A 27,173-nucleotide genomic window follows, 5' to 3' on the forward strand; every position below is an offset into this window, starting at 1 on the left:
CGTCACGTGGTTTTTCATCGAAAATTTACATGGGGTGGTGCAGAAGATTAATGAGTCACGAAGCTGCCAAAGGAGCCCATTGGCCACCAACTGACCGCTGAGTGCATACATACGTAACCGAGCTGCTCTGGCTGCCAAATGGAATTGTTGCGTGTCCATGAGTCGGTCAGTTGGGCCTGCGTGCCCAGAAATATAAATAGACCATCATTCGGGTGCGATTTGAGTAATGCCACTTCTGACCCGGACTACGGACTCTGGAGTTGGACTGCCGACCCAGTGGCTCCAGTCATGAAGCTCATTGCGCTTGAATTGAGTTCCCGATTCCCAAAATTCCCACTTGCCAGATAGATGGCCGCATATCCATGTCCATGCCCATGTCCATGTCGTTTTGTGTTGTGTGTGGGAATGGGCAAAACTTAAAAGTTAAGCAATTTCATAGGCGGCAAGTGCGTCGTTGCTTTTTATTTGATTTCTAATTCTCAAAAGCAACAGCATTGCGCTTATTCCGAGAGGAATTTAATTAAAATTTAACAAATTGCCGGCCCACAAGACCCTCCCGTCATCCGGCATCCTTCATCCTTCATCCGGCATTTGGCATTTGGCATTTATCTTGACGGGCACACATGTTCGCTGGCTGGGAAAACTGCCTGCCTGCATGGGAAATCGTAGTGGGAATGGGAAAACTGGCTGCTGTCTTCAATTAGCAGGGAGTCAACAACTAATTAACTTTGCTGCTGGAGCCAACAGAAATCTCCAACTTGCGAGTGGCGAATTGCGAACTGCGACTTTCGGCAGTTGGAACTCCGCCGTCAAGTGCGGTGACACGTGCCAATCGGAATTGAAGGCATGCACTTCATCGGCATTTGCTACTCGTCGCCACACAAGGAAGACCCATAAGCCGCTTACAGGTTTAATTATACGCACCGCACTAAGCTGCTCGCCTGCCCTTGGACTTCTTGCGGCTCCGGCTCCGGCTCCAATGGGGATTCTAATGTGGACTCCCATGGGGATGCTGACTGCCACCAGTGGGCTGTGATGATGCAATGTCTAGCCGGAGCACTGGACGCAGGATCCTGGCGATGATGCGGAGGGCTACATACTCGTAGATTATTCACGGGTGCAGTGAAAGTGCACTGATGGCTAATCGAATGGGGATGACTAATTAGGGGTCACTAATTGGCTTGTGGGGTCGCAAACACAAAGTCAAATGTTAATTAATTAAAAGCGGATTTATCGTCACAAAGGGGATATGCATAGCGACATTACCACCTGCATTCCCCTAATGGTCCGCCGAATATTCCCTTCCGAGAGGGAGAACTCTCCTTTGACACTAATAAAATTTGGTCTTAAAAAGTTACAAGTCCTTTCGGCAGTCGCTTCCGGTTTTAATAGCTCTTGTTTTTGGTTTTGCGTTTGTTTTTAGGTGTGCAAGTGGGTGTTGTGTTGTTGCAGCGCTGTTTAAACATTGATAAGACCGCCGCTGGAGTTGCAGGCTCGGCAGGAAAAGCGGGGAAAGCGAGGAAAGCGGGGAAAGCGGGGAAAGCGAGGAAAGCGAGGAAAGCGAGGAAAGCAGGGAAAGCGGGGAAAGCGGGGAAAGCGAGGAAAGCTGGGAAAGCGAGGAAAGCTGGCCAAGCTGGAAAAGCCTGAATAGCCGGAAAAGGTGGCACTTGGTCAAAGTTTTATTGCGCTCCTTATGTACAGACATTAAATTTATGTTGCCAAATATTGCACTTGAGTGTTCCGAGTTGTTCGCCATTGTTTGCAGAACAGCAGCGCCAAGGAGCCTCGCCTCGCCTCGTTTCACGGAACTTTCGAGAGAGTGCGAGTGTGTGTGTGTGCAGGATAATGATAAGGATAACAGCGATAACGTGGGAGTGGGAGTGGAGTGGTGAGTCCACCTCCTTGTTTATGCCAGCTGAGCTCTGCTCGATTGTGCGCTCCTTTGCTTTATTTTTTAGCCGAGATGAAAAAGTTATGAATCGAATCTCAAACAAAGGCCGGAAGAGACTTGGAAATGATGCAGCAGGCTCTCGGCTGCTCTGTGCCCGGATTCTTTGCCAGGACTCTGTGTCAGGACTCCTTTGGCAGGACTCTGTGCCAGGACAGACGGAAATTGAAATGCACTCTGAAGGCGGCACAAGGATGCTGATTGCCAGGATGGGAATGTGTGTGTGTTGCTCCAGATGTGCTGCCTGCTAAACGGTTTAAAAATCCCACTGCCAGCACTCAAACTAATCGCATTAGCGAACGGAGAGCTCCACTTGGAAACGGGACAGAGTTGGATGTGCATGTGGGATTGTCATTCGAAAATTGTGATTTCGAATTATTCATTACTCGAAACAAACATCTTGCCAAAGGCTACGAGAAACCCCCTTCTAGCAAAGGCAGCATTCTGTTAATACAGAGATAGAGATTCAATACAGAGATAGAGATTCAACACAGAGATAGAGATTCAACACAGAGATATAGATTCAATACAGAGATATAGATTCAATACAGAGATAGAGATTCAACACAGAGATAGAGATTCAACACAAAGATAGAGATTCAACACAGAGATAGAGATTCAACACAGAGATAGAGATTCAATACAGAGATAGAGATACAATACAGAGATATAGATTCAACACTGAGATATAGATTCAACACAGAGATAGAGATACAATACATAGATAGAGATCCAACACAGAGATAGAGATTCAATACAGAGATAGAGATTCAATACAGTGATAGAGATTCAATACAGCGATAGAGATTCAACCAACTTGGATTGCTTTGACATCGAATTGGCTCAGGTTAAAGCGCAGCGTCTGCAATTGCAGAGCACAAATTTAGAAATTTAGAAACACCGGTTCCCACTCTGGGCACGTTCCAGCTCATAGTTGTTGTCCCAACCTGATCCCCCCCAGCAATGGAGCCACCCAAAGGTCACACATTGCTGAATGGTGCCCCACATTGCTCCACATTGCCCCAATGAAGCAGTGATGATGATGATGGCGTGCTCCGGCGCTAAGCCAGCGGTGCTGCGTTTCCTGGCAACTCCCTCCTGCGCGAGCTGACTGTATGCTCTACTGTACTGTATTCGCTATACTGTGTACTGTGTACTGTATACCGTGCAGTGTGTACAGTATACACCAGTGTCATCAATCAAAATTAGAATCAAAGCACCCTTCGATGACACGCGTAAATGGCTGTTGTTTGTTTGTCTTTGGCGTGGGTTGCGGCGGCGTCCTCATCCTCATCCTCATCGTTGTCCTCGTCGTCGTCGGGCTTTTGATGAGCTGTCATTTCTCCGGTGACACCTGAGTGGGCCTTTGTCTTTTTCCCATACCCCATACCAAATACCCCCCCATCAGATATGAGATATATATGTATGTGCGATACTATATTTACCTTCGACGGGGGAATTGGAATGCTAGACTGCCTGCCCAGCACGAGCCATGATGTTGCAGGCAACCGTATCGAATCGAATCGAAACGAAACGAATTGAGGCAACCATGAGAGTCTCGCCACACGACCTTTGCCACCATAAATTGCTTTGCTTTTCATTAATTTTGAGCCCGAAATTTATGACATTCGCTCTCGTTCTCGTTCGGCAAGCTACGAGCTAATGGCCACAAATCAGAGCATCGCATAATTTGGCTCATGGCTGGGTGGCCGTTGCTGCTTTGATTTATTTCAGCCACATGTCGCACACATTGTAATTTTTTACCAAAAATATGAAAGCGAAATGCAAATGACTACCATCACACATGAACTGTGTGTGTGGGCGCAGTAGGCGGTATCCTGGGAATTCGCATTCGCAGGCCCAACAGCCACTTGCGGCCCCATTCATAAGGATTTCAGTGCGTGCCGGCTAACGGGGCGGATGCGTAACGTCAATTTAAAGGGCTCGCAGCAAACAAAGTGGGCTCCATGTGTGAGTGGTGCCGTGGTGCCCTGGTGCTGTGGTGCCGGCATCCTAGCCGGATGCTACTCCTCCCATGTAGGCCATCCGGACGTGTCACGCCTGCCAAGTGGCCAGTCGGCTGGAGCATCAGTGCTGCTGCGTTGGCCGGGAAAACGGGGATATTTTTCCAAAGAATAGGGATAGTTTACATATCAGTTAGTTACATATCAGTTTTGGATCTGCTAATGCTTATTATCATTTTTTTTTTAGCCGTGTTATTTATTTAACTTGAATTATGTATTATTTAAACTTGAATTATGTTTTATTTAAACTTGAATTGTACTATTTAAACTTGAATTATGTATAATTTAAACTTGATTTGTATTATTTAAACTTGAACTGTACTATTTATTTAAACTTAAATTGTGTTATTTAAACTTGAATTATGTATTATTTAAACTTAAATTGTATTATTTATACTTGAATTGTATTATTTATACTTGAATTGTACTATTTAAACTTGAATTATGTATTATTTAAACTTGAATTATGTATCATATTATTAAACTTGAATTGTTTTATTTAAACTTAAATGGTATTATTTTAACTTGAATGTTATTATTTAAACTTGAATGTTATTATTTAAACTTAAATTGCAATATTTATACGTAGACGTAATAAATTAGCCACATCGCTGACATGGCCTATCCCCAATTTGTTCCGGTTAAATCCATTTTCCATCTGCCGGAAAACTGGGAAACTGGGCAACTGGCTGCACAGCCCAGCGGAGCTCCGTGGAGCTCAGTGGAGGAGTACGGCATTCGATGCCGGCTGGAATCGGAATCTGAATTAGAATGGCTCCCTTCTGATTTCTGAGGGGGCGGCGTGCACAAATATTAATCATTCCGCCGCAAAAAGTTGGCAAAACAGTAAACAGTAAACGGCAAATGGTAAACGGCAAATGGCGATGGCGATGGCTTAAACAGAGAGTCCGGAGTCCGGAACATAGAACAATGGCAGGATGAGATGGGCACTGAACTAACATTTACCTTGGCTTGCCCAAAAATAAATCCTGAGAAAAAGGAAACAGCTTACAAATGGCGGCCATATCGCAGGTATTAATACATTTTGCCAACAGGCTGTCCTTATTTTTAGAAAGCAAAATGTGTGTGTGTGTTATTTTTTCTCTCTCTCGATTATTTGTTGCCTTTTTTTTTGGGGGGTTTCCAACTGGGCCAATTTATATTTTCTGTGAAAAACACGCACTCTGATTGACAGACAGTCCGACTAAGTAAGCGATTGGGCAACTGCCGCAGTGCCGGAAACCTGAAAACCTGGAAAACCTGGACAACCTGGACAACCTGGACAACCTGGATCCTTGGGGGCATCCTGATTGCTCAATTAATATCTATCTATGCGCAATTCCATTCGATTTTGCAGCCAGCAGTGCTTGTTTACCAGATGCTTTGAATTATTAAACGGACGGACGCTGGAACCCACAGAAACCAGAGGAATCCTATTCATTGATTGGGTTGTGTGCGGTCCTCCGCCACTGAATGTCCTTTTGCCTCCTGGCCGCTGGCATTTGCATAGGAATTTTAGGAACTCAACCGTGGGGGTTTCATATTTTGTGGGTTCTATTTTTCGAATCAATCGCCGAGGAACTCAGCTAATTAACTGGCTAAGTGAGTGGTTTTTCCTCGGGCGGATTTCGGATTACGGATTGCGGATTGCAGATTGCCGGTTGCCTTTGTTTCGCTGGAAAAGCTTCACTCGATTTATGTATTTAGCGCAAAGTACAAAAACAACAGAAACAAGGAAAAAAATGAATGAAAAATGAAATAAAAGCAGCAAAAGACGAGGGCGAAGCTGCGAATAAGCCCCGAGATTGCTCATTTCAACGTAATTCGAGTTTAGAACAACAAAAGGCTCGTAAAATATTGCAGCCAGCAGCCAGCAGAAAGCAGCCGGCAAGCCAAGTTAAATAAAAAGTTTCTCGGCGTTAAGAAGGAATTTCGAGTGAAAGCCAAAAAGGATTTTGGGCCAAGTCAATAAAGCAAAGGTCCAAAGGAGTCGGGTCTGTTCACTGTTTTGTCTGTTAGCCTGGCTAACCTGGTTGCAAGCTATTGACTTGGAACTCCCTGCGGACGCTGCTCTCCCTGGAGATGCCTAATTACTTGGCTGCGTAAATATATAAAATTAACTGCCTAATGATATTTACTCAGAAAATGCCATATCATTAACGTGCCACTCCAGGACGACACACCTTTAAACCGTTTCTAGCAAACAGTTACTAGTAACCAGTAAACAGTGACCAGTAGCTGGCCCAAAGCCAGATGTGCGCTCGATTAGGCCAGCTTTTGACCGGCTTTTGCCCAGCCGGCAGCAAAAATTTAATATCCATTTGTGTGCTGCGGAAAATCCAAAGCATTTGCCATAATTATCTCGCCCTGCCCGTCCGATTGCGTGTCCCTAAGCCGCCTGCCACCAGGAGCCCTGTGTCCATGTGTCCGTGTGTCCCTGTGTCTCCTAATGCTGATTGTGATGCTGAGCATACGCAGCAGTGGGCTGTCATGCCTCCGCAGCTGGGACAGCAGCAATTGAATCCCCGGATGCTCATCCCATGCCCTTGCCCTTCACAGCGATGAGCAGGAGGAGGATGAGGAGGAGGAGCAGTGACCCCGCTCCTTGGGCGTGGAATATTCCGAGCTCTTTAATGCGGCAGGGGTCCAATTATGGTCACGAGCTTGGGAAAGTCCATTTCCACGTTACTGCAAGAACACTTTTCACTTTCCCAAACGTTGGCTAAAAAACGCTCCTTGGACTTTTCTGTTCAAGACTTTCCTTTGCAATTGCACTAGCTCTGTAGCTCCATTTCCACGTAACTGGAATTCGATTAAAGCCCAACCTCCTTTTTTGTTTTTGTTGTTTGCCATTTCCCCCTCAGTGACCTCTGAACTTCAAGCGTTTGTGGATGTCAATCGGGCAGCACATCCAGGTTAGACATGACTCATGAGCACAACTTTGTGCCAGCAGAGAATCAATTTACAATTGGCAAACTCCGGGTACCTTTGTTTATTATAGGTTTGTCCTCGCACAAACACAACTCGGTAACTGAACGGAACAGGACAGTGTCCTGGCGGGATGTCCTTGAGTGGGTGGGTGGTTTGGTTTGGTTGGGTGGTGAAATGTCTTTGGTAATAAATGGCTTTGGAACGCGGGAACTAGCAGCTGAACTGGACGATTAATTCATTATTCAGGGGCATTCCCCGACATGCTCATTATGCATTCACAGTATATCTGTTGCTTCTGTTCAGTTCGGTTCAGTTCGGTTTGGTTCTTGTGCGAATCAGTGGCCTTACCCATACTATCTGTATCTGTATTCATATCTGTATCTGTATCTGTATCTGTATCTATATACAGACCATCTGTAGCTGGCCATTAGCGACGGCAACTGTAATTTTCGGTTGCCTGAATTGCATTAACGGCCGGCAATCACTGCTCCATAAAGTCGAAAAACAACAACGGAGCCGTTGCGAATGCAAATACAACAATTAAAATTAATTAAAGTCCAAAGTAAATAAATAAAATGTAGGCTGAAGTGCCAAACGACCGACTGCCAGACAAAAAACAAGCGGAACAAACGAAAGAACTTGGCATTTCGATCCGCCCAACGCTTCTGGCCACTTTAATTAATGTTGCAGCATTATTTATGCGCCCGACAAAGTTTGTCTTTCGCGGCAGTTCGCCCAAAGAGTTAAATTGAATTAATCAATTTAGGCAAACGCCAACCCACCAACCCACACATTTTTTGGCTGAAACGATCTGCACTGGGATTGGCGAACTGGCGAACTGGCAGATAAACGCAATCCGTTGGAAAGTTTTCGAGCGAATCCGTCTGCAGTTAATTTGGTCCAGCAAAGTCGATTATTCGCGTGAACTGGAGCCCAAATAAAGTTTGCAACTTGCAACACAACCTGTTGAGGCCACCGAAAGGCGCGGCAAGCGGCACATAAACCACTCGGGTTTCACTTTATGGCTGCTCCAGTGCCGCGAAGTGCTGCGTGGTGGTGCGTGGTGGTGCGAAGTGATTTATAAACTCGGGTCGCAGGGCAAACAAACGGCGACAAAGTCTTTAAATAATGAGCCAAGGGTGTAAGCTGGAAGATGGCACCTGAACGGAGCGCCGGAATCACCGGAGGTTCGCTAATTAAGTTGACAAATGTGGCCTTTCGTTGCCTCTTCCGCTTTGGCAGGAATCACTGATTTTGCAGTTCCTCGGGGAGACATGCTAATTACTCAACCAGCCACTCCACTCACTCCACTCACTTCCACCGATTGCCAAACATTGTACGGCTCCATCATCTCGTTTGCCCCCAAATGTATGCTATGCTATCCGGTGGCAGCGATTTGTCCTGTTCGCTGGCAGCTCTGTAGGTTTATGAATGGATTTAGCTTCACGAACGAGATCTACATACATATATCAGAGAACTGCAGCAAGCCAGCGGCACTCTAACTATTAAATAATATTTATACCTAATTAACATCATTCTATTTCTATTGTTCTAGCTGGCATTCAAAGTGAAATTATAAAGTTATAAGTAAGATAGCTGAAAGTATTGCGTTACATTAAAAGGGAATGATAAATAATGCTAAATACTAAATAATACTAAATAGTAAATACTAAATAATACTAAGTACTACATACTAAATACTAAATAATACTAAATACTTAATACTAAATAATACTAAATACTTAATACTAAATAATACTAAATAGTACCAAAATATAAGTGCCCTCCTCTGCGCTTCTCAAAAGTCCTACGTAAGCAAACCACTTTTTCGATGTTTTTTTTAAATATTAATTGTTAGTGAGTGGTGCAGTGAAATGTGATTTGTGGCAGCAGAGGATGGATATCAATAATATGATCTTGACCTACTGGAGGAACTGGAAGGAAGTGCCTGAGCTAGCTATTTTCCAGGAGCTACAACCAGTTGGCAGCTGACGTGGCAAGAGCTTTAGGAAAGCGGTGAGTACCTGTGGGGGGGAAATGGGGAGGGACGCTTAACTTTCTTTATCATTTTAAAAAGAACAATGATACATTTATAAAGTTAAATATGGGAAGCAAATATTAAAAATTATAACAAAGCTAATAATACGCCATAATTGCGTGATTTCGAATGGCATATGACGTTTTTTCTTAGCATATTTGTGGAATGTAATTAGGGAAACAATTGTTTCTTGTCGTATTCATATATGTAAAGCTCGATCGAGGTGTGATCGAATAGCGACGAGTACATACCCTAGCTTCCAACAGCGAGCGCCGCATGAATATATCAACAAGTCGCGCTGGCAACATGTTGCCATGCCATGCCTGTGGTGAGTTGTGCCACTGTGTCCCTTGGCAGCATGTTGCGGTCGCCGGGCGCCGGCTGGCGGTGGTCACAAAAAGCGCCGACGTTCGCCGTCAGTGCTTCGCGAAGATTGCGAGGCGCGACACACAACGCGGAACCCGAACTCCATACGGCCGTGCCGACACTCGAATTCCGGCCTGACCCCATTTTTGTTGCGTGAAAGTGGACGAAGTGTGTGGACAAAGTGCGAGTGGTGTTCCGGGATCAGAAACGAATATCCTTCGGCCTCACGATTGACGCCTTCTACCGCTTCCTGCGCCAGGCGCTGCCGCTGGCCAAGGAGGTCGCTGCCGCGATCCATCTGAATGCCAGCAACGAGATCGCCGGTGCAGTCAGCATCACTGGCTCGCCCGGCGATCTGCTCAACTACAGCGTGCTGGAAATGGATCTCGGACTCGGTCTGGATGTGGATCTGGGTCTGGCTCTGGACGTGGGCCTAGCCAGCACACCCAGCACACCCAGCAGCAGCAGCAGCAGCAGCAGCACACTGGCGCCGGTGGCAAGCGCCAGGACACCGGGGAACAGGAGCGTGGTGCGGGTCAGTGGCGATGTGCCCATCTGGGTGGTGCCGTGCTACTCGGCCATCCTGCTGTGCGCCGTGGTGGGGAACCTGCTGGTGGTGCTGACCCTCGTCCAGAATCGTCGCATGCGCACCATCACCAATGTATTCCTGCTCAACCTGGCCATCTCGGACATCCTGCTCGGCGTATTCTGCATGCCGGTGACCCTGGTGGGCACTCTGCTGAGGCACTTCATCTTCGGCGAGCTGCTCTGCAAGCTCATCCAGTTTGCACAGGGTGAGTGATGCAGGCCAGTGGGCCAGTAGGCCAGTTCATTTATGTCTGGCCCGTGTCCAAATTAAAAGGTGATCCCAAGCGCACAACTGTGAATCCCACAATCCTAAGTCCCCCAGCCGCGCGACCGAGTCCCAAAATCGCTCGTCGAATGGCGCCCAACCAGCACGACCTCGAGCGGATTCGCCAGCAGATCGTGTTGGCCAACATCCAGGAGCTGATCCAGAAGATGACGCGTCGCTGCTTCGACGTATGCATCGCCATGCCGGGACTGGAGTTGCGCTCCACGGAGCACGATTGCCTGGCCAACTGTATGGATCGGTTCATGGACTCGGTGCAGGTGGTGTCGTGCCAGTACTTCCGACGCCGGCGTCGCCATCAGCAAATCCGTTTGGCCCGCTCCTCCCCCGCAGCCACATCCGCATCTACATCCACATCCATACCTAAATCCCCAGCAACCAGCGCATCTGAACCCGCACCTAGTGCCTCCAATGAGGAAAAGGTCAAATGAGGCTTACAGCTAGACAGATGTCCATGTGTGGAGTTCATAGCAAGCCCAAAACGAAGGCAAACCCAGATCCCCAGTGCACCTGGCTGATGGCCACTTGTCCTTGATGGTCCCTGAAGCTTTCGAGGATGATTTAATACTTGGCGGCCTTTTGGGAGGGCGAGAATGGGTCGTCTAACTGGAAATGAAAGTGGATTCTCTACAGGAGTGGCCGTCGATGATGTCTTCGCGTTGGTTCCTAACAAATCCTAGTAGTGTCTGTGCTAAATGCCGATGCGCAGCAAATAAAGATGTCCTTTATGTCCTCAAAGGCGCTCTTTAAAAAGGCAAATTCTTGGCTCATTTTGAAATCACTTAGCTGACGAAAAATATAATATACAAAGTAGGGGGGTAGGAAATAAGTTTTAGATGAACACACTGAGTATTTTAGATAGTGCGCTTTTCCACTTTGGAAAACTGTGTCTGCCAGCGATTTTACGCACAATTTCCGCGCTTATTTATGGCCTAAATCATATTTTGCTGGCACAAACGCACTGTATCTCGTCGCCCAATCTGCATCCGCCCGGGAATGGCCGTATTTTATGATGGCCCGCATCTGCGTAACGACAGTCGGGGTTTCCCCGAGAGCAGCGGGCAACGGGTTATGGGTTCCTCACGGGTTCCTTGAGGGTTCAAAAGATTAAATAGGCCCACACACACACACACTGTAAACATGTGCGGGAAGCTCTTTAAAGCCATTTCAACCCAAAACTCAAGTTTGGCCCTTGAAAAGTCCAGTCAGTTGGGTAAACACACATTAATTTGTGTCTCCCAGCATCCAGGAGACGGAGACATGGGCTGATACTTATCCGAAGAGCCCGGCTCAGCCATCTGTGATGTGCTTCAGCCTCGACGTGATTGCATGTCCTGCTGGCGGCAGAGAAGTGGTCCTGACACCTGTCACAAGTGCTCATCAGCATTTCGGTTGCGGCGGCTGAGTTGCAAGGAGCCGTGCGGCATTAATTTGCTCATTTAATCAAAGTGCATGCCATCGGACATTCTAATTACTTGCTCAACGTTTTCCCCTCCTTGCCAGCGCCTCCAAGCGATAGATGAAGCCGAGTCCTGGCCAGTAGTCGCCTCTATGCGAGCAAGTTTAATCCCGGCTGATCCCCATTTCCAATGCAAATCACTCGCCTGCCGGCCGCTCTTCTCCTGCTCCTGCTCAGCACTCGGGTCAATTTCCATATGCACACGGCGTCGATCCGGAACCTTCTGCCTCCTCCTCCACCTCCTCCAGCTCCTGCAGCTTTTGGTTCCCCTGTTCGCTGGTTCCTTTGCCAGTGGGGCACTTAAGTCGCAGCCTAAGCAGTGCGGAATTGCTTTTAACCGTGGCAATATTGCGAAAATCACTCTGGTATGCAGCGTCACGTCGCCATTTTCTTGTAGTGTTCCGAAGCTCCTCCAGCTTCTCCAGCTTCTCCAGCTCCTCCAGCTCCTCCAGCTCCTCCAGCTTCTCCAGCTTCTCCAGCTCCTCCAGCTCCTCCAGCTCCTCCAGCTCCTCCAGCTCCTCCAGCTCCTCCCGCTCCTCCAGCTCCTTCAGCTTTCCCAGCTCCTCCAGCTCCTCCACATCCTTTGCATCCCCTCGCTTGCATTTTCATGACTTGTTTCCAGTTTCCTGCGTTTCCGTTTCAGACGCGCTGCTAATGTTGTTTGTTTTGCTGCAAGTTTGTTTTCGGTACTTCCGGAACCGCTGTTCCCCCCCCCCCCCCCCTCTCCTCCTTCTGCCATATCCTGGCGTTTCCTGGCGTAGCCTGGCATTTTGGCCGCCCCCGCACTAACTTATTAACAACATAATAACAATGGCTGGCAAACAAGTTGAGCGCTCCGGCACACACATGCCAATTTGTTGAGCAAGCACTCGGCGCTCGCTCTCGAGGCGCAGAAAAAAAGAGCCAACGCTCAGTTGCCAAGGACTACACATCCTCATCCTTAGCGGCATCCCCATCCTCATCCCCATCCCTATTCGCGTTCCCATTCCCTTCCATCTGTTGCACGGGTCGTAAATCTGAAGATGTCATCGCTGCGGCACCAATTTATGGCCATCATCACGTCAAGGTGCAGCGATGTCCTGCTACATCCTTCCTGGTTTTTAGTCTTCCTTTTCTGACCCGACTCCTTGCAGAGTGGGCGTGACCACGCCCTTTGATTTATGGTCGTAATTATGCATTTGCGGCCAGTGCCAGTGGTATTTGCATTTGCATCCACCCACTCATCAACATCGATTTCATCAACCTGCTGGCTAAACTGACGCAGGCATGGGCCATTACTTATGCAAATCGAGACCGAAGGATAAAGGATAAGCTCCTGTAAGTCCTGATTGGTTATAGCTTCTCTATCAACCGAGAATTGCAACAAATTCACAGGCGAAGCAGCACTAACAAGCTCAAAGTTGGTCGGAAATTAGGGAGCTACTAAAAACACATAGTTGTTGACTCTTGGCTCAGAACTAGAGCTAATAAAACAATTTCCTTTCTTTTTGGAAGAAATTGCGTCTTTAAAACCAAACATCTTGGTAACAAGACTTTAAAGCAGGGAAGTAAGATTAACTTTCTTACCATAAGGATGTAAAAGGAAAGTGAAACACTTTCCTTTTAAAGCAGGGAAGTAAGATTAACTTTCTTACCATAAGGATGTAAAAGGAAAGTGTTTTTAATGATACATCGTAGCTTTTCCTAAGCTGTCGTTGCTTAGCTGTCGTTATCTAATTAGCTGGGTTTGATATCCAATTAAAGCACCAATGTGCTGGCAAAACAAAGAGAAGGTTTCTTAAAAAGGACATTTGGGTGCGCTAAAGGTTAACACTGACATCCTCAGACGCAAGTTTATGTCTGCAAGTCTTGGAATTTTCACTACACTTTACTGCGCGACCTGGTTGCACTTTTTTTGTCCCCAGGCAGGACGTCCTTGAACCCTGACCTGCGGATGGGCCACCCATTGTGCGCGTCCAAGTCCTGCAAGTCGTCCAAGTCGCTGACAGCTCGACAAATTAATGATTAATTGAATTTTCTTTTGCTCCCTTCTGTGTTGTTTCTTTTTTTTTGTTGTTTTGTTTTTTTATATTTTTTTCTTGTTTTTTTGTGCCATTATTTCTTGTTTTCTTGGCAACACAAATACGAATCAGCGCCACGCAGACGTAATCATTAATTAGGCTAGCCAGCGAGCTGAGGTGTCTCAAAAAATCCGGCCGCAGTGCAATGCTATGTAGCTATGTAGTTTCTCAAGGGTCAAAGGCACTCGTAATGAGCAAATTTATGCACAGGCACACAGTTTCCACAGTTTCCACCGTTTCCACACAGTCTCTGCAATGGTTGGAACTTGGTGAACATTAAGGGGCCAAATGGCATAAGTAGGGAAAACGAATTGAAATATGAACTAACCGCGCTGCTCTTCACTGGCAACTCGTTTTATTTTCTTTGCTTTTTTTCTGAGTTTTTGCTGTTTTTTTTCTGTGTTTTTTTCTGTTATTTTCTGTGTTTTTTCTCATGTGGGCGGTACATGTTATTGACGCCCAATGACCTTGCCGCCCACTCTGTTTGGCTCCAAAGTTTGAACGGCAGCTGCAGAGAAAGGGGGCGGGGTCGGCAATTATTTGAACTTATGTACACACAAGTGCACATATATATTTCGCTGTGTATGCTGGCCATACATGTGGTTTTCGCCTCTTAATGAGAGTTAACTGGGCGAGAAGTGGAAACTCCGCGACCAGCGCTGAATATGAATGCGCCACTCAACTTAATGCCACTCAATCCACTCTGAATCCGGAATTCTGAATCTGGAATTCTGAATCTGGAATCCTGCATCCCGAATCCACCCAATACTTTTTGTTAATAGTCCTTTGCCAACTTTATATTCATCTACGCCATCAACTGGCGATCTGAATGTGTGTATGGCATGTTGAAAACGACACTTTATGGCGCTCGGCAATGGTTTTGTAAGCGAAATAATGGAAAGTTATGACACCCAAGGTTCCACACAATGGACATGGTTATTGATTTTCAATTATATAAATATTTGCAACTAAGGAAAAAAGCCTCTGTGTCCTGTGGAAAAAAGCAGGCATTTAACTATGCTTTTTATCGACAATCTGTGCGCTGCTGTGTGCTTTCAATTTGCATACACCTGCAAAGGTGATGAGTTAAATGCAAATATGTTACTAATAAATGCGAGTATATATATTTCTTATCGGTTCTCCGACTCGGAATTGAAATCTAATGGGAGCGTGGAGCGGAAGAAGGTTATATTTGTCAAGATCAAAATCAAAGCTGTCGGCCATTAAATGAAATACTCAACGAGCGCAAGGAAAGCCATTAAAAACTGGGCAAATTAAAGCGATATTTAGCGCCACTTTTTCGCGTGTGAGTGTTATTTGCGTGGGAAAATGAAAAATACTCCTGAGCTGAATTAATGAGACCACGGCGGCTCTCAGGGGGAAAGTGGAAGTGGAAAAGTGGGTGGGCTTTGCGGACAGGCGTCTTAAGGGCACAAGGACATTGTGAACATGGAACCTGGAGCAAGGAACATGGAGCAAGGAGCATGGAGCATGGAACATGGAGCAAGGAGCATGGAACATGGAGCATGGCACATGGGCACAAAGGGAATACAAATGAAAGGTGATTTTTCAGCTCCTTTTCGCCTTTTGAGGATTTCCATGGGGAGACCGTAAAGTGCGGTTGACAGCAGGGCCTAATGTGAAATTAACATGGCTTATGTGCAACGCATACTGGCCTGTTGCATTGATGTCAGCCACATACAGCCACCCATATACCTATACAATGCCACCTCAACGGTCAGTCTGTTGCGGCGGGTCAAGTTGCCATCAAGACCCAACTCGGTGACTCCTCTTCGCCAGTTCCCCAGTTATCCAGTTCTCCAGGCATTGGAGCCATAACACCAGCCACCCACAACCTGCCGCAAATTTCCTTGGACCCAATTTATTTTGCAATTTATCGCTGGATAAAAAATGACTGCGAAAGGCATTTCAAAGCGGAGGCTGAAAGGCAGGAGATTGAAAAAACAGTGCCATGGCAACAATTACGGCGCGTTTAAGTAGCCCGACTGGGCGAAAGTCACGCCGTGGACCGCCGCTTTCTCCCCACTTTCTCTGGATCTCATGAAAGATGGGTTGTTTATAGTTGGCATCGGCATCAAACGGAAAAAGACTGGGCAAATGTCGCAGATAGCGAAGCGTGCACTGGGGGAAATCGGGGTCACCAAATGCCGCTCCTCGCAGCTCAAAGAGCTCAGTCAGCCCAGAGATTACGCGGTATTATTGGATCAAATGAAAGCGGGACAACATAAGTAGGCAATATAGTTAGTAGCTGTTATCTGCAAAACAGGTGCTCAGGGTAACCAAACTACAACTTCAAAGTATCAGTTCAAATCCTCAAAGATTTATATTTCTAGTGGGTATCAAATGAAACTTTGCTTTAACTTCACAACAGTTTAATTCTGCATCTCAGCATTAATCTTAGAAAGGTGCTTAAATTGGAGAAATTGAAATTGAGCATTGCAAAAGAGTGCATACAAACATGCATTACTCAGGCTGAAAAATGTGCAAATTATTATTTGAAAATGATTAAATCTCGGCTGAGCGATTACCATGCATTATTCATTCGCACATATTTTATGCAAAGCACTCGCAAACTGTGTCGCATTCAGCGCATTTCGAATTCGTTTAATTAAAGTGCTCAATAAATTAACGCTCGAACTTAAATGCATTTCAAACGCCGCACAGTCCACAAAGATTCTCCATCAATTTCAAAGGAGAAGCTCCGCCAGCTGTGAACTTTGTCGCCATGAACTTTGCACCGGCACGCGGTGAACGCGAAATTTATTATGCACTTTTATGTCTTTTTTGTTCCTGAACTGCAGCCAAGGGCGCCAAGTGGAAATCGGGTTGTAACTTCAGAATCTTACGGCAATAGCTCCGTGTTCTCTACTTGACCAGCTCCCAACTCCCATTTTCTTGCTCCCATCTTCCAGCTCTCATCTTGCAGCTCCCATCTTGCAGCTCCCATTTTCCAACTCCCATTTTCCAACTCCCATTTTCCAGCTCCCATCTTGCAGCTCCCATCTTGCAGCTCCCATTTTCCAACTCCCATCTTGCAGCTCCCATTTTCTTGCTCCCATCTTCCAGCTCCCAACTCCCAGCTTCCAACTTCCATCTCCCAGTTCCCAACTCCCATTTTCCAGCTCCCATTTTCCATCTCCCAGCTACTTGGTGATGCAGTGCAGCGGCCATATTTGACAGTCGGTAAATGGAGCGACATAAACAGGTCAGCCAACAATGGCCACTCAGTGGGTAATGTGCAAGTGAGCTGCCCACCTAAACCAGCTCGGTCATGTCGTGCATGCGAAATGGAGTGGACTCCAAGTGGCAGCGGCAAGTGAATCTTTAATGGATTCACATCGATTGTGGGCAGCACGGCACGGAGCTGCAGAAACTTTCGGCTTTGTCGATAAATTTGTCCAATCAACCGAAAAATATGCAACAGCTTTCGGGCTCCAGTCTCCGCTGCTCTCCTCCACTCTCCTCTAGTTTTCCAATTAAAATGCAAAGTCCTAGAGTATCGCAAAGCCCATTCGAGTATTTTCCCAGCAACTTGCAACTTCCGGCTGCTAACCAATTCGATTTGGCCATAGAGTGTGTAGGACATTTTAATTTGTTGTGTTTTACAATTTGCAACCCCAACAGCCCACATGCAAAATTCATGTCGATTGAGGCTCTTTCGCCTGAGTCCGCTCAGTTTATGCCACTTTTATAACTCACATGTACATACATATGTACATATATATGTACATACATATGTACATATATATGTACATATGTATGTACAGACAACCAAGCCTCCCCGAGGCGCTAAAAAGTTGCTCCTTTTTTGTTCGATGGCCTTAACTCAGCGTATCAATATGTTTGAGGGGGCAAAAAACAATGGGAAGCAATTTTTCAAATAATTTCATGGGCGAAATCAAGAGGAAACAACAGCAAGCGGCGCATCGAACAGCAGATACCTCTTATCTAGCAAGTAGATTATTATCAAGCAGAGGGTAGCCAGCTGTTGATACCATACACTTCTAGCCAGCAAAGAAGAGCGTATCTGGCCATCTTGCCACCGAGCGTGGAAAAGGCCAAACTTGGGCACGACCGTTTTTTATTGTTGACTCAAATTTGGAATTATTTTTATTTGAGCACGAGTCCATAAAAATCCACTTTCAGTTATGTGTGGCAGTGAATATACGAGTATGTAACTGGAAATGTGGAAAGATGGACGATGAACTTATTGTCATCGCATTTTAGGGGCTCTAAATCAAAAACAACCAAAGACCAGAGGGCAATGCGGAATTGGATTGCTTTCGAAATCTCGGATTTCGCGGTGCGGGCGGGGGAAATGGAAAATGATTGAAAATGATTGAAAATGGGCCATGTTTTGGCAATCGATTTGCTTAAAGTCATTTCCAAACAACACACATCGATACACATAATGCATGAAGCCGTTTTGTATCGCAATTTTCGCATATAAATTACATTAAATATTTACGTGAGCCGTGAAAAATACTAGTGCGAATCCTGTGTGTCCTTTGTGCTATGCGCATATCCTTGTGCAAACAATACTGCGCTAGTTGATAGCCAAATATTTGCACGGCAAATGAAAAGCATTCAAATCCGGTCGCAGAGGTTAACCGTAATAGTTTTTAAGCCCCATGATCGCCGCAGCAGGCGAACTTTTCGATCCACTCTCGCATTTAGCAGCAATTAGTTGCGGCGGCATTTCATTGTGTTCGCCACTACTATTTGCACTAAACTTTACACTCGTTAAACAGGCGAATTAAAAATTAAAAACTATTGCAGCATCTTTAATCCGGGATTAAAGTGTTGCAGCTGTTTGATGATGATGATGATGAGATGATGAGATGATGATGAAGCGATGAGCGAGTCCCTGATAGGCGGCAGCACTTTTAATTGGTATTCAACTTTCTGCTTTGACCACAGAACTCAACCAACTCAACTTGCTAGTAATTTACCAACCAAACAAGCGACTTTTCCAGCTCCGACTTCCTTGGTCAGCACCTCAAAAGCTGAGAAGTCTGTTCCGTAGTCCAAACCGCACTCAAAGGTGGCCTTTATTTACCTTGGCTCTGCCGTCGAGCTGAAGGCAAACAGAGATAAATGAAATGTTACATTTGTGTGCCTTGAAAATAGCCAGAAACCATATCCATAAATTCCACACTCGTTTTTAATATAGAAATATAGAGTTAAGTAGACTTTAGACTTCTTTTGATACGTCGATCTTGTGTTTTCACATTCCAACTATCAGTTCAGATATCGTAGCATACTTTTAGACTTCGCTTTTCACTTATTTCCACCACAAGATTTTCGCTCAGTGTAGGTGCGGTGGGTATTGCCAAAAGTTTAGGCAAATTGCCCGTGGCCTTTGGCTTGCCAGCCGAAGTGCAGCTAGTTCTTTGGGGCAAAGGCCAGTTATACTTTTGCGGTTGTTAGCTTAATTTAATGTAACTTTCGACATGACCACCAGATGAAGTCGAAAGGTGAGCGGAGCGGATCGAAAAGCAAATAGCCGGCTGGCAAATGTTTGGCCACAGCCCACGGAGAATCCACTTGGCTTGCCGAGTGGATGGATGATGGATGGAAACCCGAGCACCTGGCCACCTCCACCTCCACCTGGCACACAACACAATTAGCAGTTATGAAAAGTTGAAAGTTCATTTTGGTGCAGCAGCAAAAGAAAAGTTCGCACTGACCTTTTGGAAATTTTCCAGTGTGCACGAAAAGTCGGAGGCATATTTGTGGACCACTTAATTGCAGTCCAAGAAGCTCATGAAATACTAGCAGTAGCCACAAACTGGATGCTCTGCATCCGCAGACCAAAAACGAAATTATGGGTTTCATTCGTTCTCGCAGGGAATGTGTGCCATGCCACAAAGCAACTAAAATGTGAGATTTTCCATTTGAAAGCCCACACTTTCGCTTTGATTCGCCACAGTTTGCAGCATGTACATACATATATCCTGCCAGGATATTTCTGCACAGCAGAACCATTTCAGGTTTGTCACTCGAACACGCACCCAAGTGCAGAATGTCCGGATGCGAGGATGCCGAAATGCGAAAATGCCAGGACACGCGGAGGATGATGGTAGCTGCTGGTGGAGGATGGTGGAGGATGGTGGTGGTGAATGGTGGTCAAGCCACGGGGGGAATCGAAACTGGAACCCGGCTCATTGTCATTTTTCAGCCCGAGTTGGCATCGAGCACCTGAGCACCCGAGAACCAGTCGACCAGTCGACCAAATGTGGACACAGGCTCCATTCGAGATGGCTGCTCGTCAACACGGCCATCAAATTGTCATTTTGCGAGCAAACCGAACAAACGCGTCCGAAAAAGCGCAAAAATAAGTGTCCTTCTTTAAAACATCCTTTAAATTCAGTGAAGAACACCATTCATTTGTTAGTAATAACTGTGTTGGGTAATAATTTATGCGCAACTTATACAGAATTAATAACTTCTAAAAATACAAATATTTTGAAATAATTTTAAGTAGTTTAAATGGATTTCCACATAATCCCAATCCCTTGGAGCACCAAACTAAACGTAGTAGTAACCATACATAGATCACAACTTATCACTTGGGGAAACCATTAGAAATGCCATTTAAAAGCAGACAAACAGATTAGGCCAACTGATACATGGCTGCTGGCATCAGCATTTGGCTCCTTCGGCGATCTGTCATGTTTTCGCACAAGGACCTCGACAGCCACGTCTGTCAGCTAGGAGATGCATATTTAATAATTTTATTCCTTCACTCAGCAGGAGCCCCCGAGGAGCTTAGCTTGTTTCACGACTGCGACACAATAATCCTGGGGAGAAAGTTGGAAACGGAAATCAGGTTCCAAGTGGGCAGCTTATCGGGGATACAGCTGCGATTATGAAAAGCTCGTGTGGAAATGGAAATGGAAACGGAAACCTTGGCCCCAAATCATCAAAACAAAAAAAAAACAACAAAAATGGCCAAGTCAAAAGTGCTCGATGTTGATGCCGATGTTGTTTGCCTTCAATCAGCGATTCTATTTGCAAGTGCCCAAATTCGACACAGTTTTCCGCTTAGCCATTTGCCACTTGCCACTTTTCATCCACGGCTGCCACGCCCCCAGGAACACCGCGAAAAGGGGCGTGCGAGTGTTTGCCTTTCGCTGAATTCATTGTGGGCTCACATTGCGGTCCGGTTTCTATTTTCAGTTTATCCATAAAATTAACATTTTTGTTGCGGACTCGCAAAATCACTGAGCCATGCGCCTTCCCACGGAAATGGGCAAAGGGCAAGGGGAAATGGGTAAAGGGGTAAAGGGGGTAAAGGGGGTAAAGGGGTAAAGGGTGCGTATATGGCGGCGCCACGCGATGGAGCTAAATTTAATTTTGTTAATGAGCTCGGCCCGTTCCGTTTCAGCATCCCGCCAATGGAGCCAGCCACACTCTGCCTTTGGACCATTTGGCATTCGCAACCCGTTTTTGAGGTGGTCCGTGGTGCCAGGATCCAGGATCCGAGTGCCAGGATTAGGCCGTGGATGGGGAGTGAGATGGGGAATGGGAGTGGGCGTGGGAATAGGGGATTACCATTGGGATGGCGATTAGAGCGACAATGGACCATTGCCGGAAACACTTGAAAACTGCGTGTCGTGTAGGCTGGGGATTTTGATTAAAAGCGGCGCCCATTGCTATCATAGCGACATGCCGAAAAGCAGAAAAAAATTAAATAAAATGAAATGAAATAAAATGAATGAAAATAAACAAGTTGGAACTGACAAAGAGAGAGAGAGAGAGAGAGACATTAACATTTTAATTGTGCAATGGAGTCGGTCGGCGGCCCAAGCGGAACAATTGCCAATGAGTGAGCCGAATAAAACTTAATGGCGGAAGGCAAAGGGCAGGGGACAGGGAAGGGGAAAATGGCCATTAATATTGGAGCCATAAAAGTCGAAACTTTGCGAAGGGTGGCCAGTGGCAGGCGGGGATTAGCCATATTTCCCAGGCCATTACTTGCCACTGAGATGATTATGGCGAGGCAGTAAAGAAATTTCTCACTGGTTCAAAGTTTATTTACAGCAAGTTAAAGCATATATATAGATTTAGCTATATGTAGGTATTTTATTTTATTTTATTTAATTTGATTTGATTTTCCAACCCATTGCAGCCGCCTCCGTGGCCGTTTCGTCCTGGACACTGGTGGCCATCTCCTGCGAGCGCTACTACGCCATCTGCCATCCGCTGCGGTCGCGCACCTGGCAGACGATCAACCATGCCAACAAGATCATCGCCATCATCTGGCTGGGCAGCCTGGTGTGCATGACGCCCATCGCCGCCTTCAGCCAGCTGATGCCCACCAGTCGACCAGGTGAGTGTGACCTCTGCTAATCCGGAATCTATCTATATCTATATACCCCACATCTCGCCAGGACTTCGCAAGTGCCGCGAGCAGTGGCCGGCGGACAGCCTCAACTACGAGCGGGCCTACAACCTGTTCCTGGACCTGGCCCTGCTCGTCCTGCCGCTCCTCGCCCTTAGTTTCACCTACCTGTTCATCACGCGCACCCTGTACGTGAGCATGCGCAACGAGCGGGCCATGAACTTTGGCAGCAGCGGGCCGGAGGTCACCGCCTCGTCCGCCGCCGCCGCCGCCGTCGCCGCACCTGGCAGCCAGCGACGCCACAACGGAAGCCATTGCCAGTCCCTCGACACGATTGTGCCGCACCAGCATAATCCGCACCAGCAGCACCAGCCGCACCTCCACCACTCGCAGTACTACTATGGTAAGAGATCTCCTTGTCAGTCAGCTGGGTCAATGGGAATTCTGGGTTCAGTGGGCTCAGTGGGTTCAGTGGGTTCAGTGGGCTCAGTGGGTTCAGTGGGCTCAGTGGGTTCAGGCGACACTCGGGATTAGCTCAACTACTGAGCTTATCCGCAGACCCAGAGCCAAAGCCCCCGCACTGCGTCACACACAATTTGCACGGCAAAGTTTCCCACGCACGAGGAGATTCCACTGTCGACGTCTCTGGCCCAAATCGCGGAAGTGAATTGAATGGGGGTAGCTTACAGATAAGGATGGGGATGAGGATGAAAGGAGGCTAAAGCCTGGAGGAGCACTCTGTCCAAGTTTTGCAAGTGTGTGTAGCAAGAGACAATAGCAGGCGAAAGCTGCCGGCGTTTTTACTTTCATTTGCATTCGCATCGCCGGCTTTGAGATGGCTCCTCCACCTCCACCCCCATTCATGGCCAATCCTCGCCAGCTGCGGATGCTGTGAATAATCCCCAGATTATGGGCACAAAAATTCTAGGCAGCCCAAGGCAAGCCGGCTCAAATCAATTCTGCTAATTCGCCTTTAATGCCATCTTAAAGCGTGGGAATACACTTATACATTCTATATATAATATATATACATGTATTTATTTAAATAAATGCGGAATATAAATGCTCGGCTGCAGCAGACAGGGTTGGCCGTAAATATAGAACAGTCCCAGTGGAGAGCCTGGCTGTGGAGGAGGAACCTCCTCGAGTTCCGTGGATGCGAGTTGATAACGTGACGTGTATGATAAGTATTAAATGCACAGCCACAAAGCCAAGCGAAGTCAACCGCAGAGTCCCCGTGGAAATCACAGTGAGCCCACCGCGCAGCGGACTTACTTTAATCTTCGATAATAATGCTCAGTCTCCGGTCCAATTTATGGAGGAGGTGGTGGCACAGGAAGAGGTCCTGCAGGAGCAGCAGTGCTCCCCGAGCGACTCATTTGCATGAAAGGGTTGGTGCCTCCAGGTGGTGCCTCCAGGTGGTGCCTCCATTCCTTTATGCGAAATGGAAAGTGTGCATTAGCATAGGCCTTCCCACTTGGCACACTGAATTATCGCCGCACTCGAGCGATTCATTTCCTGGGCGCCACTGACCCCGCTTGACCCTTGGACGGGCTGCCAAAAAGGTCAATTTAAATGCCGTAAATTATGCACGAGTCGAGCATTTAAGCGCTCGTTAAAGGTCCTTATAGCATTTCGAGGATTTTCCACTGGCGGCGACCCAAGGCACTCAGTTTCACACATCTCCTTCCTTACTGACAATAAATTTGATTAAATTTTTAGCTTTCCCGTGCCGTTTAAGGCCATCGTTTGACATTAGCCTGTCATAAATTTTGCCGAGTATGTCGGAAATGTCCTATCAGCGCACAAGCTGAGCAATTTCATGGAAATTGCCATACTATTAGCAGCTCCACACAGCCGCCACTATTTGTGCCAGGAATTCGCATGCCATCATCCATCCTTCCAGCCGCAAACTGCGCTTTTGATGGCAATTTAAATTATGCTCAAATTGCAATTGCGTGGTATTCGGTCTCATTCCGGAATTAAGTACACATTTCCCTAATATTACCTTGTATCTACATACAGATCTATAAAGTGTTACACAGTTTTCATCTTATTTCCCATATTGAACCTCAATGCCCTATGAAGTTGTCCTTCGCTGGAAACGCAGCCAAATGCCCCTCCTGCTGGCGGTGAGGAAGGTGAGCGGCGACACCTGCACCCTGCACTGCTCCTCGTCCGCCAGCAGGACGCGGTGCTCCTGCAGCAGTGTGGCCAGGGCAGCCTTCGTCTGGAGCAGGCCCAGTCGCCAACCCGGACACATTCGTGGTCCAGCACCGAAGCCGAGGAACCGACAACCCATCGGTGGCTGATTGAGAAAGCGATCTGGGCGAAACTCGTTGGGTGCCGGATACAATTCGGGATCTCTGCAAGGCAAAACTGCTGTAGCTCTGGGTCAATCTAAGGTATGAGGAGGGGGTGTCACCCACAGATGAATGGCCTGCACGGGCAGCACCAGCACAGTGCCCACAGCCACATGGAGTTCGCTGTTCGCGCCTGATTTCTGGGCAGGAAGCGTGAACGACTTGGTGCAGCGCTTCTGCAGCGCCTGCATGGCCGGGTGCAGACGCAGTGCCTCCAAGAGCGCAGCTTCACCATAGCGTAGCTCAGCCAGAGCCACCTGGTTCAGCAGTTGGCCGGCGTGGCGCTGAGCCACTGCATCCAATTCGCTATGCAGACGTTGCTGGGCAGCCTCATTGAGCGCCAATTCGTAGAGGACGAAGGCCAGCAGCATCGCCGAGGTTTCATATCCCTCAAGCAGCAGAGTGGTGGCATGGCCTGCTAGCTGCTCCTCTTCCAAGCCCCTCTTGCTCTCCGCCAGCCACTGGAGCAGGTTGTCGCCACCACTTCTAGCTGCCACCAGCTCCCTGAACCAGCGCTGCAGCGACAGCGGTACGTATCTACAAGGAGTTAAGGGATCAGAGCCAACACATTAGGAGGTGCCACTTCACCCACCGGTGGCCAATGAGTCGTGCCAAGCGAGGCGAGTGCAGCAGTGACATGGTCTCCAGCAAACTCCACGCACTCGGCTGAAAGAGCGGAGCCAGCCACTCCAGCCAGCGACTTGGTGGCGCCACCCTGCTGTGACTGCCCAGGCAGTGAGCATCCAGACCGAAGATCGCCGAGGCCACCACTTGCAGCGTATAGCGCGTGGCCAAGTCCTTGGCCTCGAAGCGTCCGTGGGGCACCTGTTGCCGCAGCAACTGACAGGCTTGTGCCACATGCGGCAAGGTCTGACGCATGCGACTGGGTGTGAAGAGTGGCAGCAGGTCGGCTCTCAAGCGGCGCCAGCGATCGCCGTTGGCGAGGAAGGGATTGTGGCTGGCCAGGACATCGCGCTGGTGGTCCACATGGACGGCGTTGTCCGCACAGCTGGCAAAGTCACTGCCCACCAGGATCTGGCGCAGCAGCTCCTGGTCGCGCAGCAGAATGGCGGGCTCGTTGAACAGGCGATAGAAGCCCACATACTTCAGGTTCGGGTGCTGACTGTCAGAAAAGGTTTACTATATGAGGGAAACTTTACATGGAGCTTACGTGTAGATTTGCTGGTAAACCTCGCCGTAGGAGCGTCGTGCCAGGGCAAAGTGCAGCATATTCCCAACCAACGGCCAGCCAAACGGCGCCTCCAGTCCCAGGCGACGCCAGTGATTGCCCCGCCATTTGCAAAGCAGCAGCGTGGCGGCCAGAAGGATGAGTAGCACCAGCAGCAGCGGCATCGTTGGGCTAGCTATCTAGAAAGCTGGACAGGCACAGTGCCACTCGAGTTGCATTCACAGCTGAATTTGCAGCTGAAAAGAGCTCACAACAGCTGGGAGTGAGCAGCAGCACGCTGCGTGATGCCATGACTGCGCCTCATTAGCCTCGCAATTGCTGGGTATCAATTAAATGGCTGGAATGTTTCAATCACGCGAGATTCGAGGCAGCAGCCATGGGCATTGAATTGATTTCCATACCCACTATACTATAGGTTCCCCTCAATTCAACTTAGATGCATTGAACTTGAGTATCTGTTAAGATGCGAACTAAAGAAGAAGTTCTGTTGCACCTTTCTTCCTTCGGCGCTTAATAAACCAGTTAACTTTCTGTCTTGCAGCGGATTACGGCCACGGTGGCAGCAAGCGGCGGTTGATCGGCGGCGGGGCAGCTGCCTGCGAGGGCAGGCGGCATCTGTACTGCATGCGGAGCGCCTCCGTGAAGTCCGTGCGGCATCAGCAGATCAACGGCGGCGGTGGCACTGCAGCGGGAAACGGCGAGTGCTGCAGCCGGATGCACAGGATGCGCCAGCAGATGCAGCTGCAGCAGCAGGGCTACGTGAGCGACAGTGAGTCGCGACGCAAGTCCTTGTCGCAGCCCAGTCTGCGCATCACGGAGGCGGGACTGCGAAGGTGAGAAAGGATTCTTAGCCACATGACCAAGCCCATTTCAAACTCACTAACGATGACTTGCAGATCGAACGAAACGAAGAGTCTGGAGAGCAAGAAGCGGGTGGTGAAGATGCTGTTCGTCCTGGTGCTGGAGTTCTTCATCTGCTGGACGCCGCTGTACGTGATCAACACGATGACCATGCTGCTGGGGCCGACGGTGTACGAGTACGTGGGCTACACGGCCATCAGTTTCCTCCAGCTGCTGGCCTACTCCTCCAGCTGCTGCAACCCGATCACCTACTGCTTCATGAACGCCAGCTTCCGGCGCGCCTTCGTCGACACCTTCAAGGGGATGCGGGTGTGCGAGCGCCTGTGCGCACCCTGCTGCTTCTGGCGGCGACGCGCCAAGAACGAGACGAACCTCTCGGTGGCCGGCAACTCCATTGCGCTGGCCAACTCGGTCATGTCCAGCCACACGATCCTCGAGAGTCCGCGCCTCTGAGCCAGCCGCCGCCGCCGACCGCAGATGGCCGAGTCGGAGTCGCTGTAGATTACCACTAATGGTTAATGGGTATGGATCGGGTGCGCCAATATGTGATGATGCAATGTGACTGCAATAGAAACCGTGGTTGTCAACACTCGACATTCCGCCGCGTTCTGAATGTGTGTGGAAGTGGATAAGTAAATGGATGGATGGATGGATGGGTAGGTAGGTGGTTGTATGGTTGTATGGAGGAGGTTCCA

At 47.9% G+C, this 27,173-nt stretch overlaps 3 protein-coding genes across 3 annotated transcripts; 2 read left to right on the plus strand and 1 right to left on the minus strand.

Moving 5' to 3' along the window:
* Positions 1-9,247: 9,247 nt before the first annotated feature.
* On the plus strand, positions 9,248-26,931 carry LOC122624132 (gastrin/cholecystokinin type B receptor). The gene is given in 6 exon segments (XM_043803574.1): positions 9,248-9,492; positions 9,494-10,101; positions 21,853-22,053; positions 22,115-22,468; positions 26,159-26,450; positions 26,514-26,931. Coding segments are annotated over 6 exon segments (2,118 nt in total).
* Positions 10,157-10,916, plus strand: LOC122622962 (mitochondrial import inner membrane translocase subunit Tim13). The gene has a single exon (XM_043801791.1). The coding sequence runs from the start codon at positions 10,250-10,252 to the stop codon at positions 10,607-10,609; it is 360 nt and encodes a 119-aa protein (XP_043657726.1). The 5' UTR covers positions 10,157-10,249; the 3' UTR covers positions 10,610-10,916.
* On the minus strand, positions 24,146-25,781 carry LOC122623993 (probable cytochrome P450 308a1). The gene is made up of 4 exons (XM_043803406.1): positions 25,600-25,781; positions 25,021-25,551; positions 24,495-24,965; positions 24,146-24,431 (listed from the first exon to the last, which is right to left on the minus strand). The coding sequence occupies exons 1-4, from the start codon at positions 25,779-25,781 to the stop codon at positions 24,146-24,148; spliced, it is 1,470 nt and encodes a 489-aa protein (XP_043659341.1).
* Positions 26,932-27,173: the final 242 nt, after the last annotated feature.

The sequence above is a fragment of the Drosophila teissieri genome, chromosome X (assembly GCF_016746235.2).
Source record: "Drosophila teissieri strain GT53w chromosome X, Prin_Dtei_1.1, whole genome shotgun sequence".
Lineage (NCBI taxonomy): Eukaryota > Metazoa > Arthropoda > Insecta > Diptera > Drosophilidae > Drosophila > Drosophila teissieri.